The 16142-nt window shown below is 42.0% G+C and overlaps 1 protein-coding gene across 4 annotated transcripts in view; it reads right to left on the bottom strand.

The window, feature by feature from the left end:
• The window catches only part of LOC138963188 (uncharacterized), a 75287-nt gene that overhangs the window by 10125 nt on the left and 49020 nt on the right, over positions 1-16142 (bottom strand). The window contains exon 2 of one of the 4 annotated variants that reach the window (XM_070335230.1): positions 6379-6492. The exons of the other annotated variants lie outside the window; for them this stretch is intronic. Coding sequence (XP_070191331.1) covers positions 6379-6404 — 26 coding nt within the window. The 5' untranslated portion in view covers positions 6405-6492. The remainder of the gene's footprint in view (positions 1-6378; positions 6493-16142) is intronic. 4 annotated transcript variants of the gene reach the window in all.

Genomic DNA, 16142 nt, shown 5'->3' with positions numbered 1-16142 from the left:
ATATAATATGTTGTATTCGAAACAAGCTCAGAAAGTTAAAAAGAATACAGAAAAGCGCGCTTCCCTGCTTACCGCAGTACGCTATTCTTGCATGTCAGTTTCACTTCGTGTTGCAAGGAAAAACAAGTCGCGTAAGGCGAAAATACAACATTCAGTCAAGCTGTCGAACTCATAGAATGAAAGTGAACGCAATGATATTTTTCAGCAAGACCGTATACTCGTAGCATCGTCAGTCCACCGCTCGTGGCAAAGGCAGTGAAATTGACAAGAAGAGCGGGGTAGTAGTTGCGCTGAGAAGGATAGCACGCTTTTCTGTACCTCTCTTCGTTTTAACTTTCTGAGCGTGTTTTTAATCCAAACATATCATATCTATATGTTTTTGGAATCAGGAACCGACAAGGAATAAGATGAAAGTGTTTCTAAATTGATTTCGAAAATTTAATTTTGATAATAATTTTTATATTTTTAATTTTCAGAGCTTGTTTTTAATCCAAATATAACATATTTATATGTTTTTGGAATCAGAAAATGATGAAGAATAAGATGAACGTAAATTTGGATCGTTTTATAAAAAAAATATTTTTTTTACAATTTTCAGATTTTTAATGACCAAAGTCATTAATTAATTTTTAAGCCACCAAGCTGAAATGCAATACCTAAGTCCGGCCTTCGTCGAAGATTGCTTGGCCAAAATTTCAATCAATTTGATTGAAAAATGAGGGTGTGACAGTGCCGCCTCAACTTTTACAAAAAGCCGGATATGACGTCATCAAAGGTATTTATCGAAAAAAAGAAAACAACATCCGGGGATATCATTCCCAGGAACTCTCATGTCAAATTTCATAAAGATCGGTCCAGTAGTTTGGTCTGAATCGCTCTACACACACACACGCACAGACAGACAGACAGACAGACAGACAGACAGACACACACACACATACACCACGACCCTCGTCTCGATTCCCCCTTGACTAAATGTAAAAATGAGCGACTTCCGGATTGACGAAGCTGTTTTGTCTTGGTGAAAAAAAATGCAGTGCGTTCAGTTTTATTCTGTGGGTTCGACAGATTGACTAAATGTTGTAATTTCGCCTTACGCGACTTGTTTTGCCTTGCTGCCTTTGCTAAGAGAGTAAATTTACTTCGACCGATACTGGACTACAATATATGCATAAAATTATGTCTTTTTTTTCACCGTATTTGTTTAATGTATTTTTTTTATGTTTTAATTTTTGTTGGGTGTTTTTCGTTTTGTTTATACGTCAGTTTCTTGCGTCGACGATTGGATAAGATCACCATAGCAGTAGGCCATAGTAGACCTCCGTATATTTATTCAGAACTAGATAAAAGGTTTCTCAAGTTTGGAAAGTGTGTCTTACATTTTAAAGATACCATGCTTCCCTCCTGTTTAAACAATCCTGTAAATCACAGATCTTTCGAAGTTTTACAAGGTGTAAACTGAATAATTCTTTGTGGGATGGGATTTTATTTTACATAATTAATGTCATAGATTGATATAGTTGTCAGTTACGAAATTTATTCAGAAAAAATTACATCCACTCTGTTTAGAAAGCAGCTTGGCTATAACTTTTTGCTATGTGCCGAAGTGCACGGATGCTCTTGTCCCGTGCAAAAGCCAAGACAGATCTGCGGAAATTTGCGAATTTCCTGTTTTCAAGGGGCAGGAAATTCGCAAATTTACCGAAACACATTTGAAGATATACAAGTGCTTTGTTGGTTGCTTGTGAACCATTTAATGATTCTGATTTCCTTATATTAATGCAAGTTATACACTCATTTTTTCTCTCTCTCTCTCTCTCTCTCTCTCTCTCTCTCTCTCTCTCTCTCTCTCTCTCTCTCTCTCTCTCTCTCTCTCTCTCTCTCTCTCTCTCTCTCTTATACTGTCACGTTTCCTAAAATGTTTAACATAAAATCTGAACGAGTAAAATTAAAAGGTACATTATGACACTCATCTCTCTCTTAAACTGTAATTATTTCATAAAATTGTTAACATAAAATTTGAACGAGTACATTAAAAGGTACATTGTGTCGCTCACATCTCTCTCCTATACTGTCATTTGCGGCCAGCCGTGGTAGAACAGTCCATTATGATACAAGATAAAAACAAAACAAGCCGGGCATGTACAGCTCAGACATATGGCACGTAATATAAGCATTCGCTTGAGTTCATGGCCCTATTATTTCTCGTTTTATTATTGTCTCATGTTTAATTGAATAAAACCGTGTTTAAACCAAGACATAATTATGGCAATGAAAAGACGCTTACAAATTTCTTCATGGTGCGTCTTATTCATTGGTACAGGATTGGCTGCTGTGACATCTTGAGTTGCACAGTACTTTGGCTTTGTAGCACTTGCATCGATTTGTTTTACATTTTGTCGACCCTGCACAGCTGCATTTCACAAAGCCTTGCCCGCCTGATGCTGACTGTTCTATCACGGCTGACCGCAACAACACAGCATTGTCAAGAGAGACATCTTCTTCGGTTAGCAATCTCTGCGGACATAAATCAAACTGGTTTCGAGAATATCCGCCATGTAAGATACCAGCCTTAACCGCCATCGTGTAGATGTCTGTTTCCACGTCCCTGTGTAAAATCACACCAAGTATATTTCTTGGATCTCCTCTGCCACGATCCACTAGAGGCACGGGCACAGCGACATTATCACCAACTTCTCCGGCTTTCAGGTCCACCCGACTTCTCTTCACCATTCGCTGTGCTTGAGACATTTGACCAGAAAAAGCATCTGCTCCACACCGTTTGATCTGATCACTGCGAGCATCCAACATTTGTCCTGGAACATCTGCGATGACCGGTGTGTCCATGCAACTAGTAAGTGATTGCGAACCGAAAGCTGGATCGCTTGATTCAGAAGGAGTCGTGTTTGATCCAGAAGGAGCTGGCGGGTTTGATTCCGAAGGAGCTGGAGGGTTTGATTCTGAAGGAGCCTGAGAGTTTGATTCCGAAGGAGCTGGAGGGTTTGATTCTGAAGGAGCCTGAGAGTTTGATTCCGAAGGAGCTGGAGGGTTTGATTCTGAAGGAGCCTGAGAGTTTGATTCCGAAGCAGCTGGAGGGTTTGACTCTGAAGGAGCCTGAGAGTTTGATTCCGAAGGAGCCTGAGAGTTTGATTCCGAAAGAGCTGGAGGGTCTGATTCGGAATGAGCCTGAGGGTTTGATTCCGAAGGAGCTGGAGGGATTGATTCTGAAGGAGTCTGAGGGTTTGATTCTGTAGGAGATGGATCGCTGGATTCAGAGGATGGCTGATGCAAAACCAGTGCCTGGAGATCTTCTTCAGTTTCCAAATTCTTCAGGACTTCAAAGGGTAGAGATGATGTTGTGAGCCCAACACTAGCCTCGCTGCCGAATAGTGCTGAGTAGGGGGATCGCTTTATTCCCGAATGATGGGAAGAGTTTTTATAAAACTGCACAAACTTTATCCCTTTTGCCCAGTCTTGAGTATGGTTGTCCGCCAGCCAAGCCACCAGCATGTCTTTGATGTCACCATTTGCTCTTTCAACCGATCCCTGGCTTTGTGGATGTCGCGGCTTCCCGTGAACTAATACCAATGTTGGCCAAAAATCTTTCAGTTCTGAAATGATGTTGGCTGTGAACTCAGTGCCGTTATCGCTTTGGAGAATTGCAGGAGCACCGATCACGAGAAAGATGTCAAGCAGCTGGGCTGCAACCTGTACAGCGCGTTTGCTCCTAATAGGCCGGAGGACGCAGAACTTGGTGAGATGGTCTGGATACACCATGATCCATTTGTAACCGTTGCTTGGCATGGACTGCATGTCAACAAGATCAACTTGTCCTCGTGATGCAAATTCCTTGCTGATGATTGGACGCACAACTACACCTTTTGTCATGGGTCGAGAGAGAGAGAGAGAGAGAGAGAGAGAGAGAGAGAGAGAGAGAGAGAGAGAGAGAGAGAGAGAAGAGAGAGAGAGAGAGAGAGAGAGAGAGAGAGAGAGAGAGAGAGAGAGAGAGAGAGAGAGAGAGAGAGAGAGAGAGAGAGAGAGAGAGAGCAATAGACATACAGAGAGACCGACAGAGAAAGATAAACTCACTTCGCCAGGTTATAATATTGACATCTTCCACAATCTTGTTACATTCCGACTTTGGGATTAAACAATATGTTTTATTTTCCGCACGTTGTCTGAAAAGTTCTGTGGTGAACTTCAGTTCAACATCTGCATTGCCTGCCATCCTGTTGGGCTGCCTAGCAGCAAAATGAACCAAACGCGGACTGAACTGCAAAGGCTTATGGTCTGTCAGATTTGGTAGTTCAGGTGTGAGCTGTTTTTACATGAGTTTTCGTAATCCCAACACCACAAACTTCTTATAACTTATTTTCACTTTTCTTTCATGTGGCTGGCGTGGCGGATTGGTAGTGTGTCGGACCCAAAAATTGAAGATGTTCGGTTCAAATCATGCTCAAATCAATTTTTTTTCTTTTTTTTTCTTCTAACAGTAAATCTATCAAAATCACAATGTAAAATAAAGAAAACGGACTCTTTTTTTTATTTTTTAAGAATTTTACAAATTTACTGCAACGTTTTTCATTGTTCAGTAAATTTGTGAAAAAATGGCATGCTCATTTCAGGAAATTCGCAAATTTCCTAGAATTTTTAGGAAATTCGTGAAATCCCCGAGTGAAACAGGAAATTCACAAATTCACTGAAATTTTCAGGGATTTCGCAAATTTCCTAGTTTCGAGAATTTACTGTAACATATATAAGATGGGTAACACTGGAAGGAAGGCATACTTAACAGAGAAACATATTTGAAATAGAGAAATGCTTTAACGTGAAGGCAACATAAAAAACATGTTCCACAAAAAGATCAGTAAGCACGAACCACAAAGTAAGCACATAACCACGCCCTGGATCGGGGAACGCCTATTTGTGTCCACCACAGGCGCTACACACGAGTATGTCCCCCGCACGCGGAAGCAGAGTTGATATATCGCAAACGAATTGCCCTGTGAAGGTATTTTATGGCAGATCACATTATTTATTATAGATATATTCCGAAGCAGAATTGCCTTTTCTTTATTTGGTGTTTAACGTCGTTTTCAACCACGAAGGTTATATCGCGACGAGGGAAAGGGGGAGATGGGATAGGGGAAAGGGGGGAGATGGGATAGAGCCACTTGTTAAGTGTTTCTTGTTCACAAAAGCACTAATCAAAAAATTGCTCCAGGGGCTTGCAACGTAGTACAATATATGACCTTACTGGGAGAATGCAAGTTTCCAGTACAAAGGACTAAACATTTCTTACATACTGCTTGACTAAAATCTTTACAAACATTGACTATATTCTATACAAGAACCACTCAACAAGGGTTAAAGGAGAAACAGAATCCGTTAGTCGCCTCATACGACATGCGGGGTGCAGAGAAATAAGGATGTGGAAAAGAAGACTTTTGGTAAGTGAAATAAAGGTGATGGATCCAGTCAGGTAGAAATAAGACAACAAGAAAAGAATTGGAAAACTGCAGGGAATAGTAGGGAGAGTTTTCTTGGAAGGAAATATAGGTGAAAGGACTGGTAAGGCAGAAATAAGACAAAAGAAGAGAAGAAACAGAACCGTTAGTCGCCTCTTACGACATGCTGGGTAGCATCGGGTAAATTCTTTCTAGTCCCAACCAATATGGGACTCCCCCTAACCCGCGGGGGGTAGCAGAATTGCCTAGGCTATAAGTACTTAGGTCTTGTTGTGTACTCGTGAACAGTGCCGTTCGATTTTCTGCCGAAGCCCGTGAAATTTACGCAGAGAGGTCTCAATTTCTTACAAATTAACCCAGAACTACCATTTGAATCACTATTCTAATACTCACAGTTCAATCTTCGATACCTTGCAGACTTGTATGCGCGTTTTGGGGCACCAGCATCGCGGATAAGCTGCTCTAACCTAGCGTTATTTTGTGGTACTCGATTCTCAGTGGGTAAGGTCCCCCGCAGACACCAGATAAGGTCCCCCGCATTTTTGACCAAGCTGCGGGGATCTTACCCCGTCAAATTTGATCTTTGTACCCATCGTGAGTCTAAACTTAACTAAGCTGAAACTTAAAAATGAAAAGCAGTATCCACAAGTAGTTAGACTTTGACAAGAAAGAAGATTTAAGCCCTTCTGTTGACCGTGCTTTGTGTTATGTTATCATTTTTAACGTGGGGGACAGTATTTCTGACCTGTTTTGGTGAAATTTCTTCTCTTATGTAGTACACGAGAGTATAAATGATAAAAAAAACTGGCTGATCCAGTGCAAAAAAAAGTACCGGTCAGTATGATATAAACTTCAATACAAGAAAGTCTGGTTATCTATTATTTTAAGGCATTAATTTGGAGACACCTACCATGTGGTTGGTCTTGCGGGGGACATAATCGTGTGTAGCGCCTGCGGTGGACACAACTGGGCGTTCCACGACCCAGGGCGTGATAACGGCTGTTTAGAAACATGTTCTAATGGTCTGTCAGAGAAAAATGCAAAACAGCCAATCAACTAAATGCAGCAGCGAAACGCCACAGTTACATATTTCATAGGTCAGCTGTCATATCGGCCTGAATCGGACATTACTGGCGCAGAAACAAAGGGAGTTTCGCCTGGAATGGGCCGGCTCTGACTGGTGGGTTTGGGTTTGGAGAAACAGGAGTAAGGTTAGGTGGGGTGAGGAAGAGGGTTGCATGGAATGAAAACGAGCTGTGCAGCAATGGTTAAGGTTATGTGTTGTGCAATGATAAAATGAATTAACGAATCACTGTTTGATTCAGTGAAAGAATCGTTTATCAGTATGCTAGAGAACGGGTGCAGCAAAGTTAGGAAAGCCACGCATATGCAATGCAATGCCGCAATGCAATGCAATCCAATGCAATTCAATTCAATCCAATCCAATTCATTCCAATCTAATCCAATTCGATAACATATAATATAATACCATAATATTTTCTTTTCCAAATCTGAAAAAGAAACAAAATTTGGCCTGTCAACAACGTGTATTGGACACAATACCTATCTAAAACAAGCATAATTTACCTAAGTTTCAAACATTATCTCATTGCTTCAGGCGATCAAACTAGCTCATGAAATATTAGTCCAAGAGGTGAAAAGGTGACATGTGAAGATCAAGATAAAAACAGACGTTGAGGGCAGTCTCACGTTCAGTTATTCGGAACTCTGCTTGACTTGATCTAGCGTTCTAATAACTTCAGCAGGACAGACGACGCACTGCAGATTATCCCAGCCCGCTACACGTTGTGTGAAAGGAAAACAGGCCATGTACTCGTCATAATCCCTATCGCAGCATCAATAATATGCAGTGGGTCGTCTGTGCCGCTGAAACTGCGCAGGTATATTCTGCCCTTAACGAACAGACACACCGTGTTCAAAAGCCAGAGCAGGCTAAGATTACAATTTTTTTTTAAACGATACAGCAAGCATGGCTGAATTTTAAAATGTGTCATCTATTCATGAAGAAGTGGGTTTCTTATTCGCAGATATCCCTGACACTTATTTTACTTGCCAATAGTATACGACATACATAAAAACAAAACTGTCTCAACTTACTTATATTAATAAACTAGCAGTCAGGGACCGGCTTCGCCCGGGTTTAACGTCATTCCTGTTCATCGTTTGAGAATGATAAAGTATAATATGCTTGCATGGTAAGAGTTACCTCCCTTTCATTGCTAGCAAAGCCAGAGTTGACTCCCTTGGCTTCGAGAACATTCCTGTACTTTCCAGTCAAGCTGTTTCTACTTCATTTGTGACCCTCCACCACGAAATGAGTCGCATGTCACCTCGTGCAGTTCTGCGCTAGGCTTAATATAAGTCAGGGGAGTGTCTGGTAACTGTTACAGTGTAAGGGTCACCTTAGTTACAGGCTTATAACTCAAGTTTTCGCTCTTTTCTGAAACGGGTTTTACCACTGGATAGAGCATAGAACACTCTTTAGGAAAATGTAAAAATATTAAAATCATGTGTAACCGAGTGCCGAAACACTACGATCACCTCGGGAAGCGAAGTGCAATCAAACAGGTTTGAAAATATTAGGGCTAATTTCTTAGCCCTATAAAAACTGTTATGCAAACCCGAAGGTTTCCATGAACATACAGACAATCGGAAACCACCAGACCCCATCACAAACAGAACTCTATACAAACCACAGGTATTGACTTTAAAGGCCAACAACCCGGGTGCAGAGTCCGTTGTGAAAGGAGCGGTAGCCTCCCCTGTCACAATCGTTTGAAATGAACTTCGTCCCTAAGTTCCGACCCGGGAGACCACTGTCCATCCCAAATTCGCAGAATGGGAACAGCACGAAAATGTTCAGTGGTCATATTATGCCATTACCTGAACATATCATGCCGAGTCCCAACCCTGCTCGCAGCGCCAGATGTAACCGAGTGCCGAAACACTACGATCACCTCATCACAAACAGAACTCTACAAACCACAGGTGTTGACTTTAAAGGCCAACAACCCGGGTGCAGAGTCCATTGTGAAAGGAGCGGTAGCCTCCCCTGTCACACATGCAAAGATGACATGCGACTCATTCCGTGGTGGAGGGTCACATTTATTCTACGTATAACAGCAATATAGAATTTCAATTATCACTGGCATTATGTACCGATGAACAGCTAGTAGACTCTGTTCCGGACTTTATACGGTGTATTCCATAATGGAGAGTTGCATGATCTGAGAAAGGAAACAATGAATCAGGAAACCAAAACCCAGGTGCACATCTGTTAGTGTTAGACAGTGTGCATGCACATTTTGTTTATCTTGCCTTTTGTCACAGGCTGTGAGTTATGGCGACCACAGACACACACACACACACACTCACTCAGTTACATCCATTTTTGGCTCACGTAAGTGTAGCCTATGCGATGCTAACTTTTGTCTGTCTGTGCGTGCGTGCGTGTGTGCGTGCGTGCGTATGTATGTATGTCTGTGGTAGAAACTTTAACATTTGACTGAACACCGAAATACTAATTTTACCTGGTTATTATCCAAGCAACAGCTTCAAAATATTGAAGCAATGATCAACATTTCGTCGGCACGTATGTAGTTAAAGTGTGTATCCAAAGAAAACGGGTGGTGGAGGGTTTTGGGGGGTAAAAACAGGTGACTGGTTTGTGTCGTGTGTGGTATGTAGACCAGGTCAGGGGTCAAGGTTAGGTCAGATCGCGTGAAGGATTGTGGTATAGATACAGTTATCACCGAGCTGCAGTTCGCCGATTCGGAGAAGACGATTTCACATTGTTCGGTTTCGTAGCTCCAGAAAAATAGATAAAGAAGATACCAAAGGAGATTTCCTATCTGCACAGCGTGTTTCCCAGTGTCTGCGCGAGGAAGCGCTGTCGAAAGCGCAGTGTCGATCTGGCCATCTGGCAGTCGTGTCCCCGTAAGTAAAGTAGGCTACAGACAGACAGATCTAGATCTAGTGTCTCGCACTCTTGCACCGTGTCACCTATGCTTACTGTGTGTGTGTATGTGTGACGGAGTGATTGAGTTTGTGTTAATGTTTGTCCACGGTGTGTCAACTGATTCCGTTCATCCACCGGATGTTTCCGTTCATCCGCAGGATGTGTCCGTTCATACAGCCCCATTTTTGTCACTTGCTTCGGGAAAAACGTTGTAGTAAAGTCGTGTGGGCAGCGCGCTTGTGTGATATTGAAAGAATAAGGTAGCGAAATGGTTGGGCTATGTGTACGATAAGTACCAAGGTGCTAGTGAATCCTAATAATAACACACGCGGGCCGAACGTGGCAAAATTGCCTGATTTTTTAACATTTTCTTGTTTTTCTCGCTCTGTTATCGAATCTGACCCCTGATTTGCACATGATCACCAAAACCATTGCCTGTTACGACATTTCGCTTGAACAGAAGTTTATAGAAACCCATGGCTTTTGTACAATCACTTGTCTTTTGAAAACATACAGATTCCGTTCATACCCCATGTTTCCGTTCGTACAAAAGTGCATGTTTCCCTTCGTACGAAAAGCGTTTCCGTTCATACACATTCGTTAGATCAGAGTGAAACAGGCCCCCACTACAAGTTCTGTGTATTCCAATCGTCTTCAAATAGCACAAAGTACGAATGCGTGTGATATTAGACCTATGTGAACCATAAGATGAATTGAATTTGCAAAAAACAGTTTTGTGTCCGTTCGTACTGATTTTGACGGGAAAATGTGTCTGTTCGTACCACTTTCATCAAATTGTTTCCCTTCGTACGCTTTTCATGACGTTTGTGATTTTTGGTAGAAAGCTTGTGCAATTAGCATTTTAATACCCCTAATTCGACTTATGTATAACCCATAATGCATGTTGTTCATGAGTGCAACAACACGCGACTGTGGCTTTTCTGGTGCAATACCATCCCTGTTTAAAATCTTACTGAAGAGCAAACATTTTGATAAGTGTGTCTTCTTCCAGTTTCCTTACACAATGTCATTTCAAAGATCTAAACTTATGTGAAACCTGTTCAAAATATGCTTTCTGCAAGCTAAACCAAGACATTCAGTCTTTTAGCATTTTCAGATTTTAAATGACCAAACTTTTTTTTAATCATTTTTTAAGCTTTGAAGCTGAAATGCAATCCCATAGTACGGGGGTTGCCTGGCTAAAGTTTTAAAATCAATTTGATAAAAAAAATGAGGGTGTGACAGTGCGGCCTCAACTTTTACAAAAAGTCGGATATGACGTCATCAAAGACATTTATAAAACAAGGCGCGTAAGGCGAAAATACAACATTTAGTCAAGCTGTCAGAATGAAACTGAAGGCAATGCAATTTTTCAGCAAGACCGTATACTCGTAGCATCGTCAGTCCACCGCTCATGACAAAGGCAGTGAAATTGACAAGAAGAGCGGGGTAGTAGTAGCGCTGAGAAGGATAGCACGCTTTTCTGTACCATCTTCGTTTTAACTTTCTGAGCGTGTTTTTAATCCAAACATATCATATCTATATGTTTTTGGAATCAGGAACCGACAAGGAATAAGATATATGAAAGTGTTTTTAATTTGATTTCGACAATTTAATTTTGATAATAATTTGTATATTTTTAATTTTCAGAGCTTGTTTTTAATCCAAATATAACATATTTATATGTTTTTAGAATGAGAAAATGATGAGGAATAAGATGAACGTAAATTTAGATCGTTTCATAAAAAAAAATTTCTTTACAATTTTCAGATTTTTAATGACCAAAGTCATTAATTAATTTTTAAGCCACCAATCTGAAATGCAATACCGAAGTCCGGCCTTCGTCGAAGATTGCTTGGCCAAAATTTCAATCAATTTGATTGAAAAATGAGGGTGTGACAGTGCCGCCTCAACTTTTACAAAAAGCCGGATATGACGTCATCAAAAATATTTATCGAAAAAAAGAAAAACAAGTCCGGGGATATCAATCCCAGGAACTCTCATGTAAAATTTCATAAAGATCGGTCCAGTAGTTTCGCTCTACACGCACGCACGCACGCACGCACGCACACACACACACACACACACACACACACACACACACACACACACACACACACACACACACACACACACACACACACACACACACACACACACACATGAACCACGATCCTCGTTTCGATTCCCCATTTATGTTCAAACATTAAGTCAAAACTTGACTAAATGTAAAAAGGACTGATAGAGCCTGGATAATGTTTTTTCTTGATTTGTCTAAATTCTGCTCATGATTATCACAGGTGAAGCAAATGGCATGATAGGAGTAACATACAAATGTACATGTTACATGTACTTAGTTCAGTCTTAGTTGCAGTGCTGCAAAGCAAGCACAAGTGCACAAATCAATCTTCGTTCTTATCAAAACACACAGAAAGCTCCGTCACTGAACACATTACTGAAAAGGGTACGAAGGGAAACATTTGATGAAAGTGGTACGAACGGACACATTTTCCCGTCAAAATCAGTACGAACGGACACAAAACTGTTTTTTGCAAATTCAATTCGTCTTATGGTTCACATAGGTCCAATATCACACGCATTCGTACTTTGTGCTATTTGAAAACGATTGGAATACACAGAACTTGTAGTGGGGGCCTGTTTCACTCTGATCTAACGAATATGTATGAACGGAAACGCTTTTCGTACGAAGGGAAACATGCACTTTTGTACGAACGGAAACATGGGGTATGAACGGAATCTGTATGTTTTCAAAAGACAAGTGATTGTACAAAAGCCATGGGTTTCTATAAACTTCTGTTCAAGCGAAATGTCGTAACAGGCAATGGTTTTGGTGATCATGTGCAAATCAAGGGTCAGATTCGATAACAGAGCGAGAAAAACAAGAAAATGTTAAAAAATCAGGCAATTTTGCCACGTTCGGCCCGCGTGTGTTATTATTAGGATTCACTAGCACCTTGGTACTTATCGTACACATAGCCCAACCATTTCGCTACCTTATTCTTTCAATATCACACAAGCGCGCTGCCCACACGACTTACCACAACGTTTTTCCCGAAGCAAGTGACGAAAATGGGGCTGTATGAACGGACACATCCTGCGGATGAACGGAAACATCCGGTGGATGAACGGAATCAGTTGACACACCGTGTTGTCGATTTCTTACGTGAGCCTTGAAGGCTTCGCCTCTTGTTATATATAGTAGAGATTGCACGTTATACGGACAGACATCGTGCAACGAGGCGTGAAGTTTATTTAATCTCTCATAGAACCCCCGTCCACATTTCCTCCCTACTCCGCTTCTCTAATGTTCTCAAGTCTAAAGCTCTTGCTGGCATTTAGAGAGGAAAACGGATAATAAATCAATCAATCAATCAATGACGCTTATATCGCGCATATTCCGTGGGTACAGTTCTAGGCGCTCTGCAGTGATGCCGTGTGATATGAAATTTTATACGGCCAGTAGATTGCAGCCATTTCGGCGCATATTTACCTTTCACTGCTGAATAAAGCATTGAATGAATGAGTAAATAAAAAATAAATAAAAAACATCACGTTTAAAATATAGGACAAGCAGAGTGCGTTTCTCGTCTGCACTTTATGGGAATCAGAGCAGACTAAGTCAAGGTAAACCTGTTATCTCACTGTGTTAGCAGTATCTAACACTGTCCAAATAACATAAAGAGTTCGCGCTAGTATGTCACTGTACCTAATCAGTCTCCAGTGAATTTCCCTGGTGAGCTTATTTGGGTAGGAAAGTGCACGGGTAAGCGAACTGAATATGCAAAGAAGAAAGATTACCTGGCAAAGTAGAGCTCTGAAAATTCAGAAGCAGCGAAATCGTGAATTCGAAATAAACACAAGAAAGCAAAATTGTTTTCCAGTTACATCATTAATACAACACTAATTGACGATCACATTTTCAATGAGCTCTCATGTCGGAGAGAAACTGAAGGTTCAAAGGGTACCAGCTGATAAGCCTGGTCACGTGGTCGAATCACGTGGTCCAGACTGACAGTTTTCTTGAGAACCAGACGACAATCGCGCACGTCTTTCTGACTGCGTGGAAAGCAGACGGTACTGGAAGAGCTGTTATTCAGTGTGTGGCTTGACATGCTGTGGTGGCAATAACACCATAATGGAGCTCATTTTCCACAGAAATCGTAGCGCAGATAAACATTTCGACGACGAATTGCGAGAAATACGCGACAAATCAGCTGGCTTTTCATAGAGGTAAGTAATGGTCTTTCGGTTATTTGCAATTCTTTGGAATAGAGGTGTACTCAAATAATAATGTCGGAGTACCTCGAGGGTATCTGCTGATTTAAAAAAACCTAACTTTTTCAGTCTTCTTTTTTTTCTCAAGTGTGGGGGGGGGGGGGGATGGTGAGGGGGGATGGTAGGGGGGGGTGGTGAGGGGGGGGGTAAAGACCGAGGGATTTATAACGGAACCTTAAAGATGGTTTGCTTTGCTGAAAGCTAATTAACAGTATTTTATGCAGCCCATTACCTTTTTACCAGCACAAAGTACTTCAATCTTTTCTGCATATCGTCTATATAGTCTCAAACCAACACTGAAGTTTTGTTAGACGGCCTTCCTTTCAATTTTTCAGTTTCAACTTCAGGTGTAATTATGCTGGGTTTGTATTGTTCAGAATAGAATACGTGAAATAAACATGCCGTCCCCACATCGCTCAGCGAACATAGTTTGTGTCGAAAAGAAAATGACAGTTCAAAGTGGAAGTATGCTTGTCGGCATCTTGAACACGCGGCCAGTACAACTGGCCTTGACACGGAACGATTCAAGGGGGGCAATCTCAGTCATCTGAAAGAGGGAAATCCAAACGCAATCCGCCTTGTTCGATTTTATGAGCTTGGACGATAGAGAAAAATAAGAAAAGCAAAAGCTGGAGTCCAGTCTGGACGAAACTGCTATCAAGAACGCAGAATTGATTTTTTCTGAGTTTTTTTTTAGCCGTAAGCGCCATTTCTCATTTCGAATTTCTCATAACTGCTGTTCACCGCAGTGAAACCAACAAAGGGGCCTCACTCTGGAAGAGTTTCCTGCTCCGATAAACATGGCGCTTACGGCTAAAAAAAACTCAGAAAAAATCAATTCTGCGTTCTTGATAGCAGTTTCGTCCAGACTGGACTCCAGCTTTTGCTTTTCTTATTTTTCTCTATCGTCCAAGCCCATAAAATCGAACAAGGCGGATTGCGTTTGGATTTCCCTCTTTCAGATGACTGAGATTGCCCCCCTTGAATCGTTCCGTGTCAAGGCCAGTTGTACTGGCCGCGTGTTCAAGATGGCTTGTCGGTCTCTGTGTGCTATTGTGACATTTTGTTTCAGAACAATGGCAACATGTATTAAAATATGTGCCACGCGCCTTGTGTCATTTTTCTTTTTTTGCTTTAAAATCTTTTTGCCTTTTACGCGTCGTGGAGCTCAAGTGTAGAGGTTGCACAGTGTGTGTGTGTGTGTGTGTGTGTGTGTGTGTCTGTGTGAGTGAGTGCGTGCGTACGCGTCGTGGAGCTCAAGTGTAGAGGTTGCACAGTGTGTGTGTGTGTGTGTGTGTGTGTGTGTGTGTGTGTCTGTGTGAGTGAGTGCGTGCGTGCGTGCGTGCATGTGTGTATACGTGTGTGTGTCACTGTGCCACGGTGTGGGTGATATTTTTTTTAGGGGGGCCGGGGGGGGGGGGGGGGGGGGCAGCGGCTAGGCTGCGTTAAAGTTGTTGATGTGGAAGCTGCTATGTCCATGGGCCCTTTTCGGACCGCCTGGCGATCGTCTGAAACACGTCTCAAGTATGTTTCGGAAACACGATAACTATTACATGATCCGGCGTTGACAATACATCTGAGGTGCGTTGCAAAGAGCGTTTCGATCTGTTCGCGAAGAGACAAACAGTTTTCATGTTGTAGGAAACGCTATGTTCGCGGCAAACTCAATTCTACCCTCTCTACCTATTTTCAAGTAAATGGACCCATCTCTTCGCTGCCAGCCGAGTCAATGCATGTATAATGGGGGCGATCATCCGAACAGTCGCTTTGTACTTGGAACAGCCCTCCCTACCCGCACTGACAAAAGTAGACGAGTCCAATCGCTTACAGCTCAGTCCATGAGTACATTTTAGGGGTGACGGTATGCAGTGGCCCTCAGGATATCTGTGTGTGTGTGTGTGTGTGTGTGTGTGTGTGTGTGTGTGTGTGTGTGTTTGAGTTTCGTACCCCACGTGGAGAAACAGGGCCTTTCCTTTTCTTTTTTTTTGGTGGTCAGATTTGACAGATTTCTTGTCGAGTCCGTGGAAAAGCGTTGTGGTCTTCATTTCATTCAATAAAGGTGAATGTTTAGGAGTAAAAAGCCCGTGTGCGCGGGCTCTCTCTCTCTCTCTCTCTCTCTCTCTCTCCGTGTCTCTGTCTTTCTCTTTCTCTCTCTGTTCGTCTGTCTGTCTCTCCCTCCCTTTCTTTTTCTTTCACGATCTCTCTACCTGTCTCTCTTTCTCTCTGTCTCTCTCTCTGTCTCTCTCTCTCTGTCTTTCTCTCTCTCTCTTTCTCTCTCTCTTTCTCTCTCTGTTCGTCTGTCTGTCTCTTCCTCCCTTTCCTTCTCTCTCTCGATCTCTCTATCTGTCTCTCTCTCGCCCCCCTCGCCCTTCCGCACACACGCGCGCGTATACACACAC

The sequence above is a fragment of the Littorina saxatilis genome, linkage group LG1 (assembly GCF_037325665.1).
Source record: "Littorina saxatilis isolate snail1 linkage group LG1, US_GU_Lsax_2.0, whole genome shotgun sequence".
In the NCBI taxonomy this organism is placed as follows: domain Eukaryota; kingdom Metazoa; phylum Mollusca; class Gastropoda; order Littorinimorpha; family Littorinidae; genus Littorina; species Littorina saxatilis.
The sequence above is the reverse complement of the archived record's forward strand: the minus strand, read 5'-3'. Positions and strand labels throughout refer to the sequence as shown.